The sequence below is a fragment of the Mobula birostris genome, chromosome 9 (genome assembly GCF_030028105.1).
Source record: "Mobula birostris isolate sMobBir1 chromosome 9, sMobBir1.hap1, whole genome shotgun sequence".
Lineage (NCBI taxonomy): Eukaryota > Metazoa > Chordata > Chondrichthyes > Myliobatiformes > Myliobatidae > Mobula > Mobula birostris.
The window spans coordinates 7,601,794-7,627,866 of record NC_092378.1 but is presented as its reverse complement, the minus strand read 5'-3'; the positions used below and the strand labels follow the sequence as shown (position 1 = coordinate 7,627,866).

At 37.7% G+C, this 26,073-nt stretch overlaps 1 protein-coding gene across 5 annotated transcripts in view; it reads right to left on the bottom strand.

Moving 5' to 3' along the window:
- The window catches only part of cnot2 (CCR4-NOT transcription complex, subunit 2), a 187,415-nt gene that overhangs the window by 11,637 nt on the left and 149,705 nt on the right, over positions 1-26,073 (bottom strand). For 4 of the 5 annotated variants that reach the window (XM_072267459.1, XM_072267461.1, XM_072267460.1 and 1 more), the window contains 6 exons: positions 18,365-18,430; positions 12,089-12,213; positions 9,020-9,140; positions 8,768-8,924; positions 6,313-6,374; positions 6,155-6,204 (listed from right to left, as the gene is read on the bottom strand). In XM_072267459.1, the coding sequence (XP_072123560.1) occupies positions 6,155-6,204; positions 6,313-6,374; positions 8,768-8,924; positions 9,020-9,140; positions 12,089-12,213; positions 18,365-18,430 (581 nt within the window). The remainder of the gene's footprint in view (positions 1-6,154; positions 6,205-6,312; positions 6,375-8,767; positions 8,925-9,019; positions 9,141-12,088; positions 12,214-18,364; positions 18,431-26,073) is intronic. The other variant, XM_072267462.1, reaches the window with a different exon arrangement.

Sequence of the window (26,073 nt, the reverse complement as noted above, 5' to 3'; positions counted from 1 at the left end):
CAATAAATGTTTATGGTTTCTCGCGCCTTGTTTTGAATAAGCAAGGTCAGATGATCCTCTTACAGACACACACATACACATGCTCAGAGTCGAGATGGTTTCAATCAATGGAAAACACCAGTGAGTGGGGTTGCTGGTTTAAACTTTCAGTAGCCCAAAAGGGGTGAGTTGAGATCGATCCAAACAACTCTCACGAAGTACTGCAACTAGAAGAAGTTTGCAGAGGGAGAGAGAAGGGGAGAGGAAGGTTTGAAACAGAAGAAACTTTGTGACAAAGAGGTCACTGTTTGGACTCTCTCCTAGTAGCCCGTAAGGGTGAGTTTGATTCCGTTCCAATATGTAAGTGTGATTGTCACATAGTTAATCCACAGGAGTGGGTTCTCTGGTGAGGGGAAAACCTTTGTGAATACCACGTGTGTGTTTACCCTTTCTCTGGGTGTGGTAGTTCACTGAAGAAGGCACCCCTGTGGCAAATCACTGTTGGAGTTATTTTGTATGTCATGGAACTGGATAAGTGGCTATCACGTTGTGTGTTTGGGGTAACCGTGTGGAATCTACCGGTGTGTCTACCCTTGCTTGGGTGGTGGTTCCCTTGAAGATGGTCCCCTTAGTGATAAGCTACTGTTGGTGATAATCCATACATGGATTTGGTTTGAGTATCCTGCGGCCACCACTTTGGGATATCCCGTAGCTGAATTCGGGTGTGGTACCACTTGTGTTGAAAGGTTATTCGTTGAAGATCACTGTCGGTGAGACTTCGTGTGTGGAGTGGAACAACTTCGGAGATAAAACCTACTGCTATTGTTATTTTGTTTTGCTGTTGTGGAATCTGTGGAATATTGATGTAATTGCCTTCTCACAATATTTGCCTTTGGGTTACAAATATCTCGCATTAATTAACCTGAAGATTGAACTGAACTTTCTTACATACCATTGTAAGGCTGTAACTCTTGAGCTTGAATAAGTTTGAGAGCTTTATCTCTACATCTATATATGCCTAACACCTAACTCTTGGTTTACCTGGTTTAAGTCACTGTATTACATAATTACTAATAAAATAGTGATTGTTAACTGCAAAACCAGACTCCAGGTGTGTTCTACTGCTGCTGGTACTTTTAGTATTGCGCGCATGTAACCAGTACTTTCCCCAGGGCTGCATGTATGTAACATTATCAAGTCTTTAAAAAACTATCAGTAAACAAATTCCCAATTCTATTTCTAGTGACCTAAACAGTCAAACATAAGATGTGTATTGAGAAGGCAGTGAAGTACTGTTTTGGTCCTGACCACAGAGAAGCTTAAAAATCCTTGCCTTGTTATGATCAAGTATGGTGCATGACAAATTGTTTGTGAAAGGATAAAACTTATACATATGGTTGACAAAGAGGAGAAAAGCTTTCAGCCACAAGAACATATGGATTATCTGGTCTGCTTGACAGGAAAATGGCAAATGCAATTTGTTCAAGGAGAATGCAGTATGTACTTAGGAAGGTCTAAAAAGGCACAGGTGTTTAAATAAATGGGAGGATATTAGGGGGTATAAAAGAACAGAAGTACCTTGGAATTTACGTACACAGATTGCTAAAGGCAGCATAACAGGTTAAAAAGTCATGCTAGTCTTTATCAACTAAACCTTAGAACTTGAGGACAAGGAACTTATCTAGAGTTAACTCACTACAAGTTTGGCAACAGCACAAGCACAGCCTATAACTGGTCATCAGATTACAGCTTGTTGCTCTGGATTTCCAGCATTTGTAGAATCTCTTGCGTTTATCAGATTACAGGAAAGATACAAGCACTATAGAGGTTACAGAGAATTACAAAAATGTTGGTCGGACTGGAAAATTGTACTAATGAGGAAAGACTGAAGTTGTTGAGTTTATTTTCTTTGGAGAAGATCAAGGGGATACTTAATTGAGGTGTATAAAACTATGATGGGCCTCATAAGAAGAGGAAAGATCTATTTCTCTTAGAGGAGTTGAAAACAGACCATAGATTTTTTTCTTAATCTAGTGAAGTGAGTTCAGAACTCACTGGCCAAAAGAAGCAAACACAGAAGCAGGAGCAGGCGCTGGACCATATTGGGGGAAGCGGGAGGGGGATTAGGATAACCATATAAGAATTACAGCACGGAAACAGGCCATCTCGGCCCTTCTAGTCCGTGCCGAACACTTACTCTCACCTAGTCCCACCGAACTGCACTCAGCCCATAACCCTCCATTCCTTTCCTGTCCATATACCTATCCAATTTAACTTTAAACGACAACATCGAACCTGTCTCAACCACTTCTGCTGGAAGCTCATTCCACACAGCTACCACTCTCTGAGTAAAGAAGTTCCCCCTTATGTCATCTCTAAACTTTTGTCCTTTAACTCTCAACTCAAGTCCTCTTGTTTGAATCTTCCCCACTCTCAATGGAAAAAGCCTATCCATGTCAACTCTATCTATCCCCCTCATAATTGTAAACACCTCTATCAAGTCCCCCCTCAACCTTCTATGCTCCAAAGAATAAAGACCCAACTTGTTCAATCTTTCTCTGTAACTTAGCTGCTGAAACCCAGGTAACAATCTAGTAAATCTCCTCTGTACTCTCTCTATTTTGTTGACCTCTTTCCTATAATTCAGTGACCAGAATTGTACACAATACTCCAAATTTGGCCTTACCAATGCCTTGTACAATTTTAACATTACATTCCAACTCCTATACTCAATGCTCTGATTTATAAAGGCCAGCATACCAAAAGCTTTCTTCACCACCCTATCCACATGAGATTCCACCTTCAGGGAACTATGCACCATTATTCCTAGATCCCTCTGTTCTACTGCATTCTTCAATGCCCTACCATTTACCATGTATGCCCTATTTTGATTAGTCCTACCAAAATGTAGCACCTCACATTTATCAGCATTAAACTCCATCTGCCATCTTTCAGCCCACTCTTCTAACTGGCCTAAATCTCTCTGCAAGCTTTGAAAACCTACTTCATCATCCACAGCGCCACCTATCTTAGTATCATCTGCATACTTACTAATCCAATTTACCACCCCATCATCCAGATCATTAATGTATATGACAGACAATATTGGACCCAGAACAGATCCCTGAGGCACACCACTAGTCACCAGCCTCCAATCTGACGAACAATTATCCACCACTACTCTCTGGCGCCTCCTATCCAGCCATTGCTGAATCCATTTTACTACTTCAATGTTAATACCTAACGATTGAACCTTCCTAACTAACCTTCCGTGTGGAACCTGTCAAAGGCCTTATTGAAGTCCATATAGACAACATCCACTGCTTTACTCTCGTCAAGCTTCCTAGAAACCTCTTCAAAAAAATTCAATATGATTTGTCAAACGTGACCTTCCACGCACAAATCCATGTTGACTGTTCCTAATCAGACCTTGTCTATCCAGATAATTATATATACCATCTCTAAGAATACCTTCCATCAATTTACCCACCACTGACGTCAAACTTACAGGCCGATAATTGCTAGGTTTACTCTTAGAACCCTTTTTAAACAATGGAAAACATGAGCAATACGCCAATCCACCGCACCATCTCTGTTTCTAATGCCATTTGAAATATTTCTGTCAGAGCCCCTGCTATTTCTACACTTACTTCCCTCAAGGTCCTAGGGAATATCCTGTCAGGACCCGGAGACTTACCCACTTTTCTATTCCTTAAAAGCGCCAGTACTTCCTCTTCTTTAATCATTGTAGTTTCCATAACTTCCCTACCTGTTTCCCTTACCTGACACAATTCAATATTCTTCTCCTTAGTGAACACCGAAGAAAAGAAATTGTTCAAAATCTCCCCCATATCTTTTGGTTCCACACATAGCTGTCCACTCTGAATAGAAGGCATGTTTTTACTAGTACTTGACATGATAGGCCAATTTGACTCCATTTGTACCATAAATTTTCTATGATCTAAGTTTGCTAATGATACTGAGTCAGAAAGCACAATTATCGTATATGAGAACAGAAAATTCCAATGGATCTACAAGTACTGTGTAGACAAAACTGTGGTAACTGGAGATAAATTAAAAAAGTATAGTCTGATCTGGAATGAGGGTGTAAGTCAAAACAAATAAAAGTGGAGAAAACAATGGACCTCGTGTTGAAAATACAGAAACACGTTGAATGTTGAAATAATGATTCAGCGACAGAAATGTTAAGCTCATACAAGATTAGATATTGGACAAGATGTTTGACAGCACATACAGAGGAGCTTAAAGAAACATTGGTATCATTGGTTGACCCAAACTTTTCCTGAGAGTATTGCAAATCAAATGATTGTAAAGAGTAGGACAAGGAAGAATCAAGGGCAGATAATTGACTAGTATGAAAATTATTGCTGGTAGTGCCTTAGCAATAATTTACCAATAACTTTGTTACTACTTCTGAATCATGCCAGCTTCTTTTGTCCAAAACTACTATTTTCTTCTATCACACCCTTCTAATATCATGACATCTAAAAGAACTGCAAAATCTCACTAACCTCTACAAGAACAAAAGAAAAAGCATTAGAACAGCAGAATCTCAAACATTCTCATCTACCTTCTTCACTTGTAGATAAGTCATCAACTTGTAGTTTGTTTTCTTTCCAGTTTATTGCAACCCTTGTATTTGATTATATCTTCACTGCAGATCAGACTATTCCTGATAATTGATCTCCAATTACCATAGTTTTGCCTACACAATATTTTTATATCGATTGGAGTAATATTCACATCACACTAGCACCACCACTATAGAAAGTTCTTTAGGAAAACTAAGGGTGAGCAGCACCTCTACTTTCTGAGAAGTTTGCGAAGGTTCGGTACGTCATCCAAACTTTTGACAAACTTCTATAGATGCATGGTGAAGAATGTACCAGCTGGTTGCATCATGGCTTGGTATGGAAATACTAATGCCCAAGAACAGAAAAGTCTGCAAAAAGTAATGGATACAACCTAGTCCATTACAGCTAAAGCACACTCCACCATTGAGCACATCTACAAGGAGCTCTGTCACAGGAAAAGAACTTCCATCATCAAGGATCCCCATCATCCAGGCCATACACTCTTTGCGCCGCTGCCAACAGGAAGGAGGTACAGGAGCCTCAGGACCCACAACATCAGGTTCAGGAATAGTTGGGCTTCAACTGTTAGGCTCTTGAACCAAAGTGGCCGACTTCACTCACCCCAACACTGAACTGATTCCATGACCAAATGATAAGTTATTATTATTTTGTTTCTTTAAATTTTTTTGTATTTGGACAATTTGTTGTCTTTTACACATTGGTTGTTTGCCCATCTTTGTTGTAGCTTTTCAATGATTTTATTGTGTTTCTTTGTATTTACTGTGAATGCCCACAAAAAGACGAATGTCAGTGAATATGGTGACATATTATCAAATAAATATAAATATAAATTTACATACTTAATGAATTTCCAAAACTAAAACAATCCTTCCTTCCTACATACCCAATCATGCTCTTGAACACAGTACTCTATCAAATGTGCTACACAGTTCAAAGTTCCACTTAGCACCTTGTCATGAAGGTAACGTTTCTTCTTTTTAATGGGCTGGAAGATACAAGCCTAACACTACCCTTAATATCCTTTTATACTTCCAAAAACGCATTGGAGCATTACCATATTTTCCTATTCCAAGGATGACATCGTAATCAATTTTAGTTCCCATTCCTTAACTCCATTTGATGTGAACTAAAGCATCAAAGGTTGGAGCTTGAATAAAAGAAGTGCTTGTCAATCCAACTGCACATTGAGCAGCCCTTTTACCAACTCAGCTATTGAAGAGCAAGCAGCAATAATATCCATATACAGGTCAACCTTCACTAATCCGACTACCTGTAATCTGGTTCCTTCCATAATCCGGCACTGATTATGCTTAATGTGATCCTTCCATAATTCGGCATTTTCACTAATCCAGCACTCCTCAGGTCACAATGGTGCCAGATTAGTGAAGGTCGACCTGTACCATGACAGTCTTCCCCACAAACAAATTCTTCAAAATGAATCCAATGATACATACTTAACATTTAAGCAGCAGTTTTATCACTTTAACTTCAGCTTTCCAAGTTGGCACAAACTACATTATTTAAGGTGGCTTTTTCTACTACTTAACAACTACACTCACCTTGTCCCTAATGTGTATGTTTGTTAGATACTCCGATGGAACATGAAAATCTGTGAAAGAAGATGATTGGTGCTCAGTTATTTAAAAGCAGAGTAGACTTTTGAAGGAATTAACAGATTAGAGATCCACTGGTCTGAATGAAAAGTAGTTATGCTCACCAATATCTTGAGGTCGACAGGGTGCTGACGCCCAGGGAGATGCAAATTTTGGATAAAGGTTTCTGTAAAATAATTTTATTTAATTTAATTGTGACAATTAATCACACAGATTCTTGATCTAACAAAATAGTGAGGTGCTGAATGTGACTCTGTGTACCCGTGTTACAGAAGTATACTTTAACATCCTTTAAAAAGCAATACATCCTAACTGAAAAATACATGAACATTTTTAAAGAGAAAGTTCTTCTCCTAGATGCTAAACAGAGTTTAATAGTGGAACAACTCCCTAAATATCTATAAATATATTTAATATTAACACTTAAAATAATTTCCTTCACAAGCATGGCCAAATCAATTGTGAAGAAATAGATAAGACCAGAAATGACATTACTTCTATTCCTGCTTTAAACACAATTGTACTAAAGTTGGAGGGCACTTTCCAGTCAAAAGTAACAAAATGAAATATTTAATAAGCCTTGCAAAATAGCACAGATGAACACACAATATGCCCTAAAGATAAACCTCCAATCAAATAAGTTGAAGATTTATTGGCATCATAACTATCACAAACACTACATACAGATTGGCAAAACAAATCCCTATTTATAATTTAAAATTTCAAATAAAATAGGACGATTCAAAGACCTTGGTGCAAAAAGCAAACTGGCGGAAGAACTCAGGAAGTTGTGTTGCATCTGCGGAGGCATGGCGATGGTCAACATTCTGGATTAAGACACTATTTATACTGGCTATCTTACATCTACATTCAGTTCTGATGCAAAATCTTGACCCCAAGTGTCAACTATGTCATCTATTTCCAAAGATGGTGCTGAACCCAAATGAGTTCCTTCAACAGTTTGCTTGTGCTTCAGATGCCAGTATCTTCAGTTTTCTGTCTCTCTATTCAAAGAACTATACAATAGAAGCTCAAAAGGACACCCAGTGCATGAAAGGGACCCGAGGAGTTTAAGCTTTCACTTATAACCTATAGTTTGCTCCAAGGCACTGGTTATTATGTAAAAAAGTAATGCATAATATTTCAATATTTCATAATTGTTTGCACGATTTGTTATTTTCCCTTGTACATTGGGTGCTTGATGGTCCTTTTTTTTAAAAAATGGGTTCTTTTGATTTTCCTTGTTTTGTGGCTGCCCCTAAGACAAATTTCAAGATTGCATATAGTATACATACTTTGATAAAAAAATGTACTTTGAACTTTGAAGACATAGGAACAGAATTTGGACATTCGGACCAACAAGTCTGCTCTGCCATTCGATCATAGTTGATTTGTTTTCCCTCTCAACCCCATTCTCCTGCCTTCTCTCCATAACATTTGATGCCTTTGCTAATCAAGAACCTATAAATCTCTGCTTTAAATACACCCGATGACTTAGCTTCCACAGATTCACCATTTTCTGGCTAAAGAAATTTCTCCTCATGTCTTTTCTAAAAGGGACCCCCATTTATCCTGAAGCTATGTTCTCTGGTCCTAGGCTCCCCGCTATAAGAAACGTCCTATACACATCCACACTTACCTAGGCCTTTCAATATTCAGTGAGCTTCAATTTCAAATAATGTTAAAAACAGAAAATCCTGAGACTGGAATTTTTTAATGTTAGTGATACTGCCTTACCAATATTAAAAGCAATTACAAAAATAATTTCCTGCAGTGCTCTTTTGGGTTTTTCAATTTTATTAACACCTCCATCACCAAAACTCACACAAATAAGGCTGATCTATACTTGTGCGTACGGGCTACGCCGCAGGCCTGATTTATACTTTTGCGTAGCTCTACGCCATAGTGAGCATGCATAGTTGTGTCTGTGTCACTCTGCAATTCACCAACAAAATGCTAGTTGGCCGTGGGGTTTCTATGCCACTGTGTTGAGTTTCTTCGTGAGAGACGCGGACGAGGAAATGCATTTCAAATATTTTCGGATGTTGGCAGGTAGATTTGACAATTTGGTTCATCGTCTCCAACCATTTATTTCGCATCAGTGTACAGACATGGCGGAGAAAAGCAACCGAAAATGCGTAGGAGGAAATGCGATGCTACCAAGCAGACCAATCACAGTTGTTGCAGTCTGCATAGCTGCGATGCCTGAGTTACATTTTTGGGGAGATGCACGTCACCCTACAGCATAGGGTACACGGTACCTACGGCGTACATTTGACATAGAAGTATAACTTGGGCTATAGCATCACATTTTTGACTGAAATATGACCTGAAATATAACGTTCCGAGCAACGCACACAAAATGCTGGAGGAAGTCAGCGGGTCAAGCAGCTACAGGGGAAAATGAATGACGTTTCAACACATCACTTCTAACTTACTATGGTAATTTAAAACAGAAGTAGAACTGTAGGAAAATAGCCCAGGGCTTCCTCACCACATTAAATAGCTGTATTAACATAACTATGAAGTCAAAAGAAGAAATTTAGGCATGCTGCTTACTCTGGAGAGTTTAGATTGAGGCCTAGTGTTGTAAGGTCACTGCCTAATGCGAGATGTACCATTCCAGGATCCGTCTCTGCTGCCCGAATGAATGTTAACAGCCCAATCATTCCAAATTGATCTGTTACCATTCCTGTCGGAATATTAGTGACTCGTCCTGAATAAGAAGGAAAAGAAGTAGCATAAACTTCCAGCATATTATTTTACAAAGTTACTCTACATAATGTCTGAAGTTATGATTGATTTTCCCACCATCAGATAACACCTGGATCCCTTTTTTCTGAAGGTTGTTGTTTTGCGTCGTTGAGCTCTTGTCACCAGGGAACTTGGGTCCGTCTGTACTGGATACATTTTTTCCTGGTGTATTCAAATTCTGCAAATGAAATATGTAGAAGTAGACTGAATTAGCAGCACTTAAGAAGATTTCTGTCAAATGATATTTGCAGAGAATTCAAGTTGTAGTATATTAAAGCTGTTTCTATACAATATCCCTAAAGAGATTTTCAAATTATTTTAAGATTCATTCAACATTCAAAGTATATTTATTAAAGCACATATGCCGTATGTCAACATCTACAACCTTGAGATTCATTTTCTTGCTGGCATATTCAATAAATCGATTATAGAATAATAACTATAATAGAATTAATGACATCAGTGCACCAACTTCGGTATTTAACCCGTGCGCAGAGGACAACAAACTGTGCGAATACAGAAATTTAAATAAATGCATGAATGAATAAATAAATAAATAAATAAATAACAAGATTAGAAGATGAGGAGTGCTTGAAAGTGAGTCCATAGGTTGTGAGAACATTTCAAAGGTGGGGCAAATGAAGTTGAGAGAAGTTATTCCCTTTGGTTTAAAAGTCTGATGGTTGAGGGGTAATGACTGTTCCTGAACCTAATGGTGCAAGCTCTGAGGATCTTGTGTCTTCTTCCTGATGACAGCAATAAGAAGAGAGCACGGCCTCGGTGGTGAGGGTCCCTGATGATAAATGCTGCTTCCCTGCACAAAGCTTTGTACAGATATGCTCAATGATGGGAGGGCATAAGATGTGATGGACTGGGCCGAATACATTTCTTCTTGTAGGATTTTCCATTCAAAGGCATTGATGTTTCCATTCCAGGCTGTGATGGAGCCAGTCAATAAACTCTCCAGTACACAGCTACAGAAGTTTGTCAAAGTTAAGATGTCATGCTGAATCTTCACAAACTTTTTAGGTATAGAAGTACTGCTGTAATTTCTTAATAATTCCACTTATGTGCTCAGCCCAGGATACGTCCTCCAAAATGATAACAGCGAAGAATTTAAAGTTGCTGACCTTCTCCACATCTGATCCTCCAGTGCGGACTTGGTCATGACCTCTGGTTTCCTCCTCCCGGAGTAAAGAATTAGCTCCTCGTTCTTGCTGACATTGAGCAAGAGGCTGTTGTTATGGCGCCATTCAACAAGATTTTCAATCTCCCTCCTGAATGCTAATACATCACATTCGATTTGGCCTACAAAAGTGTTTTTTTCCAGCAAACTTGAATATGGTATTGGAGCTATGCTTAACCACAAAGTCTTAAGTATAGAGCAAGTAGAGCAGGAAGCTAAGCACACAGCCTTGTGGTGCACCTGTGCTGATGGAGATCATGAAAGAGATGATGTTGCCAATCCAGACTGACTGGGGTGTGCAAGTGAGAAAATAGAGGATTCAATTGAACAAGGAGGTATTGAGGCCAAAGTTTTGAAGCTTATTGATTTTTGAGGGATGATGGTATTGAATGTCAAGTTGTAGTTGATAAAGAGTATCCTGATGTATGCATCTTTGCTGTCCAAATGTTACACGGTTCAGTGAAAAGTCAATGAGATGGCACCTGCTATGAACCTATTGCTCTGGTAGGCAAATTAGATTGGATCCAAGTCACTTCTCAGGCAGGAGTTAATATGTTTCATTACCAATTGTTCAAAGCACTTTATCACACTGGATGTATGTGCTACAGGACAGTAGTCATAGAGGCAGGTTACCACATTCTTCTTTGGCACCGGTATAATTGAAGCCTGCTTGAAGCAGCTAGATATCCTAGCCTGTCGAAGTGAGAGGTTAAAGATCTCAGTGAATAAGTGAGCCAGTTGATCTGCACAGGTTTTTAGTACTTAGCCAGGTACCCTGTCTGAGCCAGATGTCTTCCGTGGGTTCACCCTCCTGAAGGCTGTTCGCACGTCAGCCCCAGAGACTGAAATCACAGGATCATCAGGAGCTGTGGCAGTTTATGATGGTTCCTCCATGTTTTGAGCATAGACAGCATTGAGCTCATCTGGAAGTGAAACCCTGCTGTCGCCCACATTGCTTGATTTAACTTATAAGAAGTGATAGTATTTTGGCCCTGCCACAACTGTCAAACATCCTTTGTTGATTCAAGCTGAGTCTGGAATTGCCAGTTTCCTGTGACGTGGCTTTCAGGGATCATACCCCTTCCAACTTTCTTGGTCACCAGACTTGAATGTCTCTGATTCAGCCTTCAACAGATTGTGGATCTCATGATTCATCCAGGGCCTCTGATTGGGGAAGACTGAAGGACTTTATGGGGACACACGTGTCTACAGCTGTTTTAATAAAGTCTGTGACAATCATGGTGTATTCATTCAGATCCACGGATTACTTTGAGTTGGTGTTCAGTCATTGAGCAATCCCGTACCTGCCCCTCTGCCTCCCGCAGCCACCTCTTTGGTGTCCTAATCTCTGCAGCTTTGCTCTTTAGCCTCCACCTGTACGCAGGTGAGATAGCCAAGTGATATGCAACATGGGTGCCACTTGCAAAGTCAGCATGTTCCCAGCTTCAAGCTACTGGGGGATGATGGTGAGTAACCTTCTTGAACTGCCTGTCCTGATTGCAAAAGAACTCCCACAGGCTGGGCTTTGCATGCTCAGACAATGAAGGAAGGTAATGGGAACTAAAACCAGGAAGACACATGTTGGTAGAGAATATGAGCCCATGGTGTTCAAGTATGCTTGCCCTCTTAACACTTCTAGTTGAAAGAAGGTGGCAGGCAGGCCTGGGAAATGTAATGAATACATATGGTGACACGCTGCAGTTTATCACTGAAGATAGCAGTATTTTACACACAGTGCACCAAATCTAGTGAGAGCCTACTTCTGTGTCTAATTAATATATTCAAGTAAGAATTTTTGCAATTTAACTTTTTTTTTGCCAAGTAGTTTTAGTGATAATTGTTTTTTTTTGTGGCTTTAAGTGTCATTAGTAACATTATTAAAAAATTCAACTTTCAGTGTTCTAAATTCGTTAAAGATAAAAGCTTTCATGAAGACTTACAGATTTACTATCATCATTACTTGAGGTTGGATCCTTGTAGTTTGAACCAGGAAGTGCGGGGAAGTCTTCATTATGGATTGAGAAGTCCTGGGACTGTTCATTTGCTGGTTTTGTCACCATCCCAACTACACCACGCAAACAAAGCTATGTTAGCTTCAATTTTTTTATTACGGCACACTAGCAGTACACAATGAATGTTTAATATCCTACTATTAAATGCAATGTACTGATCACAAAAGTCCTTAGTTTCTCCAAACAGAATGTTCCTTGTCAAATGCCATAAAAGTAGTGCAAATAACCTCGTGCAAGGGAGTTTTCTAAAGTTGCTTCAACTTACCTAGCATGATTCCAATGCTGATCAGTGCAAAAACCCACACTGTGTCTGCAGGAGTTTTTATTACAGCCAACTCCATGCCAATAAAAGAAAAAATGGGCAGAGTTCAAAAGACTATAACAATGTTTTCACTTTTCAGGCCCCTCAACAATACCTGATCAATTAGATTAAAATAAATTACCATGCTGATTCATCAGTCCCCAAATCATTTAACAGCCTCAAAGAAAATAAATAGCAACTCCAACTCTAACTTTCATAAATGGTCATTAAAAAAACTAACAGTAGTACAGTAGTACAAAGACGAATTAAAACCCTTCAACTTGTCCTCCTAAGAAATCAGCCAATATCAATGATTCATTTTTAATTTTAAAGTCATAATTCTCCAAACCCCACTCCAATGTTGGACAGTTTCCAAAGTGGACTCCCACATGATTTACTTCAGGCAAGCTCCAACACCAGTACAAGGCAACCAATCCCTTGGGAAATCCAGTGGTAAATAAACGAATGGGAATACTGCATTTAGCACATGTGGCAGGCATCATATACCACTCTCTCCTAAACACATAACAATATCAGAAAAGTGAAAAAGAATCAAATCACTAGAAACTGAAACTAGCCAGCACTTTTGACTTAAAATTACATTCTGAATGTCTTTACATTAACAGCCATTGGATTATGAGGAACTGTAAACATTTTTACATCCTTTCATTCCTTATGAAACAACCAACAGTTGATTCAGCGCTGTCAATATTACAGCATTGCCAGTAAATAAAGTTGTGAAAAGGAAAGGAAACATGGTATTCTCATTCAAATTTCAAAACAGAAATGATACTAATGATCCTCTTCAGTTAAAAGACTCTTTCTGCCAGGCTACTCTGAATGCAAGTAGAACTTGGCTAAAATGACCCCATAAAAGCTTCTCATTTGCAATGAAACATAATTGATGCTACGACCAATCACAGTCTAACCTGACAAGTGAATTCCCCAATATATTTCTGCAGATAAATTTACATACATTTATTTCATTTGGTTGACTTAATTATTGACTTCAACATATACAGTAGATTCCAGTTAATTTGGCCAATGGTTAAATCGGGCCAGATGCTTATTTGGGACAACTCTTAAAGAACAAAAACTAATCAAGAAAACAGCCAGGATTCTATTTGCTTATTTGAGATGCTATCAGATGAATGATTCTGGGAATGAAAGGGTTAGCATATGAGGAGCATTCAATAGCTCTGAGCCTGTACTTGCTGGAGGTTAGAAGAATGAGGGGGTATCTTATTAAAACCTATTGAATACTGAAAGGCCTAGACAGAGCGCATGTGGAGAGAATGTTTCGTATAGTGAGTGAGTCTAGGACCAAAGTGCACAGTTTCAGAACAGAGGCACATCATTGAGGACAAAGATGAGAAGGAATATATTTAGCCAGAGGGTGGTGAATCTGTGGAATTTATTACCACAGGCAGCTGTGGAGGCCAATTTGTTGAGTGTACTTAAAGGACACGTTGACAGGTTCTTGATTAGTCAGAACATCAAAGCTTATGGAGAGAAGGCAGGAGAATAAGGGTGAAAGGACCATTAAATCAGCCATGATGGAATGGTGGAGCAGACTGATGGGTTGACTGGCCTAATTCTGCTCCTATGTATTATGGTCTCATGGACAGGATGCTGTTGCTGAACAGATTTTTAACCAGTGTCAGTCACGTGCATTTGTGTGGCATTGGACATTACACCATGTGTAGAACGAAGAGTTTTTAAAATGGCATCAGTTGCGTGTTTGTGCTCAAAAAGTAGTGATTTTTATCACTGATAGTTGGTGAGAAATAAGCGGTAAGACAATACAGAATTGTTTTGGCCATTGCGATTTCAAGCATTCAGGTTTAGAGATGCCAGAAATGGCCAGGAGTGAAAATGAAATGATTTCACTCATTCAGTAAGTTAGGAACTACAAAGCAACACACAACACACAAAATGCTGGAGGTACTCAGCAGACCAGGCAGCATCCATGGAAAAGAGTCGGTTGACATTTTGGGCCGTGACCCTTCATCAGGTATACTCATCCTCTCTAACCCTGATTCCTTATTTTTTTTTCCTCCAGTCCTGATGAAGGGTCTTGGCCTGAAACGTCGAGTGTACTTTCTTCCATCGGTGCTGCCTGGCCTGCTGAGTTCCTTCAGCATTTTGTGTGTGTTGCTCGGATTTCCAGCATCTGCAATTTTCTCCTTTGTAGAAACTGCAAAGAATTTGAAAGCATCGACTAATACACAGATTTATACTATACTGTGGTAGCATTGGTAGTAGTCTAATTTGTTCTGTATTTCATTTAAATAACTAATTAGTCAGTTAAATGACAGTTTGTCTTTTTAAAAAAATACACCTTTTTAACTACTTCCATTGAAACTTTGGCTAATTGGGGCAGCTGCTTAACTGGGCCAAAATGTACTGGTCCCGATGTGTCTCAATTAACCAGAAACTACTGTACTTCAGTTAGATTGTCCCTGTTGTTGTTTGCTATGTAACAAAAAGTTATGGTGGGATGTTTTTAGAAAATGAATGTCATATGCACAGCTTTCAGTATATGATTCACATTTACAAATCTAAATTTTCAAGTACTAAGAATTTGGAAGACTGCAAATTCACATATATCAGCGACGTATCCAAAGACTCAAATTAAACTGGTGAACATAAAATTCCAAATCACTTCTTTTTAAAGCAGATATTCTGGATGTGATTTTAGAATAAAACCCTTTTGAAACGCTATGCATTCTATTAAGTAAGCATATATACGTACATGGCAAAAGTATTTTGCTCAAATATTACGTCATGAGGACAGATGGAATTCAACTTCAAGTACAAGGAAATTTTCAACTGGGACAATTTTCAGCAGTTACAAATACTTTCAAAGCGTAAATTATAGCTTAGAGTTATTGGGGAATAGAGCTACATTATAAAGATTGTGATTCGTATGATTGCTAACCAACAGAGCTCTCAAAAGAATAGCAAAGAGTATGAATCAGAAATAAAAACAGAAAAGGTTTGAAATATACACAAGATACAACAACTGCAGAGGGGGGAACAAAAGTTATCCTGGGTTAACATTCTGTAATCAGTATCTGAAGGAATGTCATCAAAATGAAACATCAGTGCTGTTTCTACCTCCACAGATGCCTCCCAGCCTACTGATCATTTCTATATTTTCTGCTTTTATTTGAATTACAACAAATTATTTTGCAAAAATAAATTTACTTGTTCTGACTATAATTGTATCAGTACCAAAAAAATAATAGAGCAGTTCCTGGTACCAGACTATTCAGCATATGGCAGGAATGAAAGAAATTTGAGCTTTGCAATCCTTTCCAGAAAAAACACATAATTTGAATGTGGTTCAAAACATTTACCTAGCTCACACCATTGAAAAAAGTATTAGGAATGCAACATGTGATAACCTAATTGTTTTTTTTTTCAGAAGAAACAAAATTAATCAATATTGCTTATTACAACTAAATATTCAAATTCTCTGTTAATAATATAGCACTAGAACACCTAGCTCATTATCTTGTATTTTTGGAAAACTACCACTGAGTATAAATTGTTATTGGCAAGTGCTATACGCTCAGACTTGAAATTTCATTTTTTTACTTCTCACCTTCGCTGAGAAGTAAAACAGTATTGATTTCATATTTTAAAAAACTACAAGGCGAATTAAGAACAGGTTTCATAATATAAATAAAATGTCCAGCATTAAAATCCATAGACTGAAATACTTTACAATAGAGAATATACAAATTTACAATGAGACTAATTATCCATCTATTTTGCAACATCACTAACATGATGTTTCCACTATTGCATATTTTAAATATTTCTCTCAGGTATTTTGTCTCCTGTCCTTTGAATCATTAGCAACTAAAACCCAACTAATCCGTAATCAAGCATTTAAACTGAAGAATCAATGATATAGTATCGTCTAGACATAAAATTTATTCAAGGCAATAATGAAACACACAAAGTGGTTTAAACACATTGAGATGTATACAAAACTGATACTATAAGCTGCACTTAATTAATACATATGCCATTCAGAAAATGGTATTTTAAATATTTAAGAAACAAATCAATTAGTGTGAAGGAGGCACTTGAAGAGTGTTTTGGAGACTCAAGCAATAGGAAAGCTATTTCGAGATAAACTAGCACTGTTATCAAAATTTATATTAGCGCAAAGCAAAATTTGTTGGCAAAACTAAGAATAATGTAAACAAAATGTGAATAATTAATGATTTATTGTTCTTTTGCTGTTTATGACAATGTGCTATTCTATCATATCTTCGAAATTCGGAGTCCATATTACATTGAAATGTTACCTTATAGATTGCATTACTGATAGCCATGTACCTAATCTAACACTGAAATGTCTACAAATAAAAATAATAAATTGCTGGTGCAAGCACGACAAGAATATCATTTCTGTCAAGCAGGGAACATACTAGTACCATAGCCCAAGTTAGTGCAAGTATGAAAGTGTGACTAGATATTATGGGAACATTGCAAGAAAAGGCAGATACGGTCAATCTAAATTTGAGTCCTATGACCAGTTTTATGTAAGTCCATACATGTAATTTGATACAAAATTGGTGGCAATTACTTAATTTACATAAATAAGCAGTTAGCTTGATTTGCATGGCAGCATCATATTTTAATTATACATAATGTTGTGGTTATAAAAAGAGAACAAATTAAAAAAATCAAATTAGCTTGAATATAATGTCAATATGGGAGGAAAATCTGTAATGCTGAAGGGAAGAAAAATGACACTGGGAAACAGCCACCTCCAGAAGGGACCCCTCCAAGTTGTGTATCATTAATCTACAATCTTCACTAAGTCCTAAATCCTGAAATCTCCTCTCCAAAAGTAATGTACAAGTATCTTCGCCAGAAAGGTACCAATACTTCAATAAGTTGGATCAATCCTATCTCCTAATGTGCACTTGGGGACAGACTTTGACTGCTCATCTTTCCAACACTGTTAGACATCGTTAATTGAATTAAGAACACCCATTAGCAATGTCAATGATTTCATTACTCAGCTTCAACTTCCCCATTTCTTTAGTATAATCTGCTCATTTATCTAAGGCATTCCATGTACAAAGATAATTTCTCCTGATTCACATGGTATTTTGAAAATGCCACGCAGTGTAAATGAAAGCTTAATTGAATGATATATGTTGGTAATTTCCATAAAGCAAAAGATATTTAAAGCAATTTGGGAAGCTCAAATCAGTGAGCAAGCTGTGTCCCAGCTACAGGTGTAAATACAAAATATCACAATTACATTTCAAGGAATATGCTCCATGAAAGGAAGAATATAATCAAGAGTGTATGTTCCTTTTTCAATTTTTCAATTTAAAAATTTAATCTCATTTGAGTAAAAGCAGAAAGAAACATGGCAGAAGTCATGTTGAATTTTAATAGACAGATCAGACTTAGAAAAGCAACTGTTCCTACGCTGCTGATTGTACATCAATTTCATCAAAAATCCTGTCTAAAAAAAACTTACAAGCAACTATCTGTGATGCAATAGCCAACAGGGAACACGTTTAACATACAGCCAAATGCAAATGATGAATGCAAATTATTAAATATAAGCAGTGTAAAACGCATCTTAACCGTTCGCATAAAGAGTTATCTGCTGCTGAATATTAAGAAATGTACTCAACATTTTCTTCAATTTTAATTTCCAATTGTTTGGTCTAGTGCAGTTAACTTAAAGAAGCTGCTGCAGTAGACGATCACATCATGGATGCTTTTTTCTTCTGTCAAAGCAGTAATACAACATGGTATATATATATATTTTCCATTCTTGAATGGTCTTTAATTAAAATCACATTCCTCAAGACAATTTTAAATGAATGTCGGTGTTGTTTGAGAATGAAGGTCCCTACCTGATTTCTGAAGACGGGACACACGGACAGCTCCCAGCATGCCCATTTTCGAAAGGAACCCAGTGTCTGATGAGAGGAAGTCACTTATGAAGTTTGTTTAAAATCTAACAGCTTCTTTAAACTTACTGAGGTGATAAGACCTATACGTATGTACGCAAGCTCTTTAGTACATTTATTTTCAAAAGAAAACGAGGACCAGATAAAACAAAGTCCTATTTTCCAAACTGATTGAGAACTGAGGTAGTACAATTAATGTTTAACATTTATACAGTTGGTGTATTATGACAATGGTTTTCAGCAGACTTGCTGTATAAAAATTGCAAAAATGCCTAGTGACAATCCAATAAGTTGTATTAAATTGAGGTGATTCAAGTACTTGAATTCAGAGTATTTATATTGATTACAGGCTACCCCATTTTATAGATTTCTTTTTTAGCATACATGAGGATTATTCATCTTTTATAAATTGACATACTAGGTTGCAACAAATTATATAGGGTGAAGAAATGCTTTGAACATATGTACCAATTCATATGAAATGTTGTGCATAATAGCTATTCAAAAGCAGTTACATTCAAATGGTAAAATGGACTTAAATTTTAAAGAAAAATTAATGATGAACAATACACTGATATACGAAATTATCAACCTGAAATGTATGTCTCCACACATGCTGCCTGACCAGATAAATACATCAGGAATTTTCTATTTTTAATTCAGATTCCCAGACTTGTAAATTTTTGCTCATGTATTCCAGCAAGCAAAACATTTTCAAACATAAGCAACTTAGAGTTAAGTTTGATTGGTTGTGGGCGAATGTTGTTAAAAGTAATTCTAACAACATTCTGCCAGTTCAGATTTCCGACTGATCTGTTAACTCAGACATTAATACAAGTTCATCTTCATATGTAAATAATGTTAAACTGATTATGCCCTAAACTTATTCTGCTGAAGAATAATACAGGATTCCAAAGTTACATTATTTTTGAAGACATTTTGTCAAACCACAATCCACCATTCTAGAGATGTTGAGAAATTTGGCATATTCAAATTTAACGGTGGGAATTTCTCACCATAAATTTTAAAACAAAGCCAGCTAATTCAAATGAAAAACACTTCATTAATAAACTTTCTGTCAAGTAGGAGCATTAAAATCAACTGAAAGCAACATATTTCTTACAAAAAGCTATGAAAGGTTACTGCTATTAAATTGACAATCCACAGTGCACCACTGTAGCACAGTGATTAACACAATGCTATTACAGCTTTGTGTGTTGGAGCACAGAGTTCAATTCCAGGGGCCTCTGTACATCCTCCCGAGGAATGCATGGGTTTTCTCCGGGTGGTCCAGTTTCCTCCCACAATCCAAAGATGTACCAGGCAGGTTAACTGGTCATTGTAAATTGTCCCTTGATTAGGTTAGGGTTAAATCAGAGCTGTCAGGGGTTGCTGGATATTGTGACTCGAAAGGGCCAATTGGGCCTATTCTGCGCTGGATGTCCAAATAAAAAAAAACAATGGAGGTCTTCAAGTGTTATCTTATTGTTGGAGATGGCATTATGGCATCCATTTTAACACATCCTATATTTTTGTGGGCTTGATTACAATCATTGCACATTATTTACAAAACATTTCAACAGTATAATATCAAGGGTTCTGAAAAAATAATCACCAACCTGAAACCCTATCTCTGTTTTTCTCCCCAAAGAGATTGCCTGTCCTGCCAAGTACTTCCATCATTTTCTGATTTTATACTGAACTGGTACAATGGTGCTAGACAGCTTGTGAACCTTGCAGAATTTTTTCTATATCTACATAAACATGACCTAAAATGTGATCACATATTCATGTAAGTCCTAAAACTAGATAAAGAGATCCCAATTAAATAAATAACACAGAAAATATTATACTTATTCATTTACTTATTTAGAAAAATGATGCAATATTACATGTATTTGTTGGAAAAGGTACGGCAACCATAAGACCACAAGTCATAGGAGCAGGATTAGGCTATTTAGCCCATTGAGTCTGCTCTGCCATTCAATTATGGCTGATCCTTTTCTCCCCTCCTCAGCCCCACTCCCTGGCCTTCTCCCCATAACCTTTCATATGTGTCCAATCAAGAACCTACCAAGCTCTGCCTTAAATACACCCAAAGATCTGGCTTTCACAGTTGCCTATGGTAACAAATTCCATAAATTCACCACCTCTGCACCTCTGGTTTAAATGGACGCCCCTCTACCCTGAGGCTGTGTCGCTTGTCCTAGACTCTGCCACCATGGGAAACATCCTTTCCACATCTACTGTGTGTAGGCCGTTCAACATTCAAAAGGTTTCACTGAGATCCCCTCTCATTCTTCTAAATTCCAGTAAGTACAGACCCAGAGCCATCAAACATTCCTCGTATGATAACCCTTTCATTCCTGGAATCATCCTTGTGAACCTCCTCTGGACCCTTTCCAATGCCAGCACGTCTCTTCTGAGATGAGGAGCCCAAAACTATTCACAATACTCAAGGTGAGGCCTCATCAGTGCCTTATAAAGCCTCAGCATCACATCCTTGCTCTTGTGTTATGGACCTCTTGAAATGAATACTAACATTGCAACGCCTTTCTCGCCACTGACTTTACTTGCAGGTTAACCTTTAGGGTGTTCTGCACAAGGACTCCCAAGTCCCTTTGCATCTCATATTTTTGGATTTTCTCCCCATTTAGAAAATAGCCAGTACATTTATTTCTACTACCAAAGTGCATGACCATGCATTTTCAAATATTGTATTTCATTTACCACTTTCTTGCCCATTCTCTTAATCCAAGTCCTTCTGCAGCTTACCTGTTTCTCCACCGAACGTCGTATCATCTACAAACCTCGCAACAAAGCCATCTCCTCCATCATCTAAATCACTGATATACAGCATAAAAAGAAACGGTCCCAACACCAAACCCTGCGGAACACCACTAATCACTGTCAGCCAACCAGAAAAGGATCCTCTGGGGTAGTGCTTTCTACAAAAGCTATTTGGAGTAAGGTGCTCCAATCAATGAGATGAAATTAGAGGTGTGGGTTGTAGAGGTGCCCTGCCTTACAAAAAAGACATAGATTCCTGATAGAGCCTGCTCTTCTCAAGTAAGATCCGTTTATGTGCACCTTTCAGAGGACCTTAAAAGAATTGTAGAGATGCATCAAGCTGGAAAAAACTACAAGAGCAATTCTAAAAACCTGAGTGCTCATCAGTCCACAGTAAGAGAAAATATCTACAAATGGAGGATACTCAGTACTGTTGCTACTCTCCCCAGGAGTGGGCATCCTGCAAAGATCACACCAAAGGGATAATGTGCAATGCTGAAAGAGGTGAAAAAGAACCCAAGGGTAGCAACAAAAGACTTGCAGAAATCTCTAATACTTGTTAAAGTCTCTGTTCATGTGCCCACCATAAGAAAAAACACAACAAGAATGGTGTTCATGGAAGGACACCATAGAGGAAACTCCAAAAAAAATTGCTGCATGACTCAAGTTTGCAGAAGACCATTTGGATGTTCTACAATGCTTCTGGGACAATGTTCTGCGGACAAATCAGACAAAAGTTGAACTTTTTGGCAGAAATGTGCATTGCTATCTTTGGAAGAAAAAGGGCACTGCACTTCAACATCCCAACCGTGAAACATGGTAGAAGGAACATCATGATTCGGGGTTGCTTTGCTACCTCAGAGCTCTGACAGCTCACAATCATTGAGAGAACAATGAATTCAAAATTGTATCAAGACGTTTTACAGGAGAACGTCAGGGTAGCAGTCAGTCAGCTGAAGTTGAATAGAAGGTGGATACTGCAACAAGACAATGGTCTGAAAGACAAGAGTAAATGAACAACAGAATGATTTAAAAAGAAGAAAATTCATGCTTTGGAATGGCCGAATCAAAGCCCTGACCCTAATCCTATAGAAATGTTGTGGAAGGACCTGAAGCAAGCAGTTCATGCAAGGAAGCACAGAAACATCCCAGAGTTGAAGCAGATTTGGAAGGAGGAATGGTCTAAAATTCCTGCAAGCCAATGTGCAGAACTGATCAACAGGTACCGGAAATGTTTCGTTGAAGTTATTGCTGTACAAGGGAGTCACACCAGTTACTGAACGCAAATGTCCACATACTTTTTTCCAACAAATACATGCAATATTGGAATTTTTTCAATTAGTGAACAAGTATAATTTTTTTTGTGTTATTTATTAAATTGGGTTCTCTTTATCTAGTGTTAGGACTTAGAGGAAGGTCATATTTATGCAGAAAAAGAGAAAGTTCTTTAGGGTTCACAAACTCTCTAGCAACACTGTAGCAAACAAATGTCAGATATCAGATGATAGGAGCTATCATGCTGGGGCATATAAAGCTAATCTTTGTTTTAGCTTTAATGTACTTGGCCTCAATTGCCAGAATTCCTTGACCTTTAGTGATAATTTTTGATAATATTGGAAAGGACAATATCAAGGTGGAAGGGCACAATTACCATTAGGAAGAAAAAAAATTTAAAAGAATGGTCAGAAAAATAGGGTAGAAAAATAATGAACTTAAATGTGCTGCAAAAGATATGGCTCAATCTGAATATTCAGATAAAAGACCATTAAAAGGTGTGCTCCCAGTCAGAAACTTCAGCTGTTCCACACACATTATTAATTATTGTGCTGCTAACACTTGGTGAGATCGCATTATGACCCCCAAGATCAGAATTTCAAAATATACTTTCACAGAATTAGGTGAAAATGGAATGATCATCCAATTTGAGACTTCAGATTTTGAGATTTTTATCATGTTCTGCTTGTGTGCATACTTACAAAAGTATTTATTTATGGTAATATGACACTGATACAAGAATGAGCATTTTTACCATGCCATCATTAGCTTTAAAAGGTAAAGTGGTTTCTATTAGAATTACTGCTGATTGGAGACTCTCCAAAATCTACATGCACAGTTTGTTAATATTTTACAAAGGAACAATGAGGTTTATATTTGAAATACTGAACATAGCTGGAATACTCTCTGTTTAAACATCATACTTTCAAAGCAAGTGGTGAAGAAATAAAATATACATTGACAAGCTGGCACAAATATCTGAATGAGCTCAAACTGGTGGCAGGAAGGCCGCAGTGGCTGGGTTCACAACTTAATTGTTATTAAGTGGACGCATAGAGGAAACTAGTTTATCACATTGCAAGCCAAAAAAAAATCAGAGAGAGTAACTTAATGTTTTAATAAATAAACCAAAATAAATCGCAGTTGCAACCAAAGAACATCCATTTAAAATGGCCACTCTACTGTCTTAGATGTTACAAATAAGCAAAGTAAATAGTAGTTTGGACACTAAATGGTTTTTTTTTGGATGTTCGCAATTATGAAGCTAAAGGCCACAAATGTTTGGCTAAATTGGAACACAATAATATATTTAAGCAACAAACATTTATATAGTAAATAACATTTAACAAAATTATATAATTAGGACATCATTACATTGGAAAGAATATTTATGTGTTCAAGATCCAGTATTATGAAATCATTATTTCTGAAGGAAGGCGGTCAGCAACACAACTATTTTAAGTCATTAACTCCAATGAGAAAATAAAAACACCATTTTAAGTCATTCAAAAGTAGCCAGTCATATATTGCCTTTGCATGTAATTTAAGAACAGATGTCCAGATTGATGAAGTGTTTAACACCAACATTAAAAGAAAGCATAATATTTATGCTATCTGACTCTGATTAATACTGAAAGGTGTCGATGAATTAAAGAAACAACCATCATCGTCTGAACCCTTAGCACCTAGGTGGTACATGGAGCCTCAAAGAAACAATTAAGGGAAACAAATTTCTTGGACTTGTGACCTCCTCTGTTTCTAAAATATGGATGTAAATTCAAAGCCTTTTTTTAAAAAAAAGATCAATTAAAACATTGACTCAATAATGAAGCTCACCTTAAATATGACCAGAAATAATAAACTGGCCTGCTTTCTGCTAGCTTGTCACATTGTACAATTTAACTGAATATAAAATGTAAACTTTTGTAAATAATTTTGTAGAACACCTTTAAATTGCACTGTTCTGCAATAAAGTTGCTTGCTTGCTACAAATGAACTCTGAAGGAAACAATATTGCTACATAGAAAAGAATAGCATTAGTTTCACAGCAATAATGGATAAAAATTTGAGTTATATGTCTGTGCAAATTGACCTTTGCTAAGCTTCACTAATTAGAAGACCATAATCAAAAAGAATTCATAACACTGCCTTGTATCGAAAGAGAATAGCAGAATGGTTTGAATGAATTTGAACTGCAGCAATCAGGTGACGGAAAATGAGAAGTGGGAGCTTCACTCAGCTCCGTGATTGAAGATTAAAAAAGCAGCGCTTGTTGGCAGTTATCCAAGTTTGAACTACAGCCAATCAGTGGACAGGATTCACTAGCAAGGGCACATAAATATAAGGCAGGGACAAGCAAAGGGCCATTACTAATGTCAGAAGTATTAGTATTACAATGGAGTAAAGGGAGTAAATGGAATTATAGAGGCATAAGACAGGAGCTGGCCAAGGTGGTAGGGGACACTAGCAGGGATGACAGCAGAGCAGCAAATGACCTAGGCAGTAAAATCCTTGGGCGGGAAGGTGGTGAAAAGACAGAAGTCAATGAATTTGAAACCTCTTGAAAGTAAGTATCGTAATGGTAAAATGTGATTCAAGGAATTTCCTACCCGCTCATTAGTACAATTTCAGCATGAAGCCAGCATCAGCTCCACTGTACATTGGTTTATTGGCTCAAGGTCCAATTTTCTAAGAGCATAGCACTGCTTAACAATGGCATACATTACTGGAACACAATCTACAGCTCTTCAGGGAGATCTCATGCAGGTGCTGACAGATACTCTGGAGCTTCTAATCTTTGATGACACCTAAGATTGGCACATGGAAACGGTGGACTCTGCACTTTCAGTACTGCACTGGTCTTTGTACAATAGATGGCACATAGGAAACATTTCCTCTATTCACAAGGACCCAAGAACCTTTGAGTCACTGCTCAATGGGAGAAGAGCTGTAGTGGTCTAAGCCAGAATGCAGTCTTGAGTGTATGAATGCAGCACTGCATGAAATTAAATAATCTCAGCATCTCATTGCTGATAAATGCATTTTCAAATACTATATCCCACCACCAGCTCCACTAACTTCAGTCTCTGCTTGATACACATCACATCAATCACTTGCAATCTGTTAAGATGAAAACTCATACCTTAATGTGTTCCATTGCACCATGATGTTAAACATCGCTGTAAGCCTCTTTCTCATGACAGCCACATTGCTCAAATTAGACACCATTCATGGATACACTTCTCTCTTATGAAGTGTATAGAACCAGACACAGCAACTATCCAAAAATGACACGTGTGGCTGCACTGTGGGGATGGGGATGGTCATCTCTGAAATGGCCAGCAGAAATGCTCTCACCTTTTCCTCTTCCAAATATGCTTCAGCTCATAAATACTCCTGACTTATAAATTGCAGCTGTTATAAGCACTCAGTTTTTATGGCCTTCCATCTAGCACAAGCCTGCTTCTGTGTCATTCCCCTTTCAGGTGGCTAATAACCACCAAATAGACAGGAGCTGGTTGAGGATAAAAAGATATAATCATAATTTAACTTATATCGGGATATAATGCATAATTTCTAAATGTTAT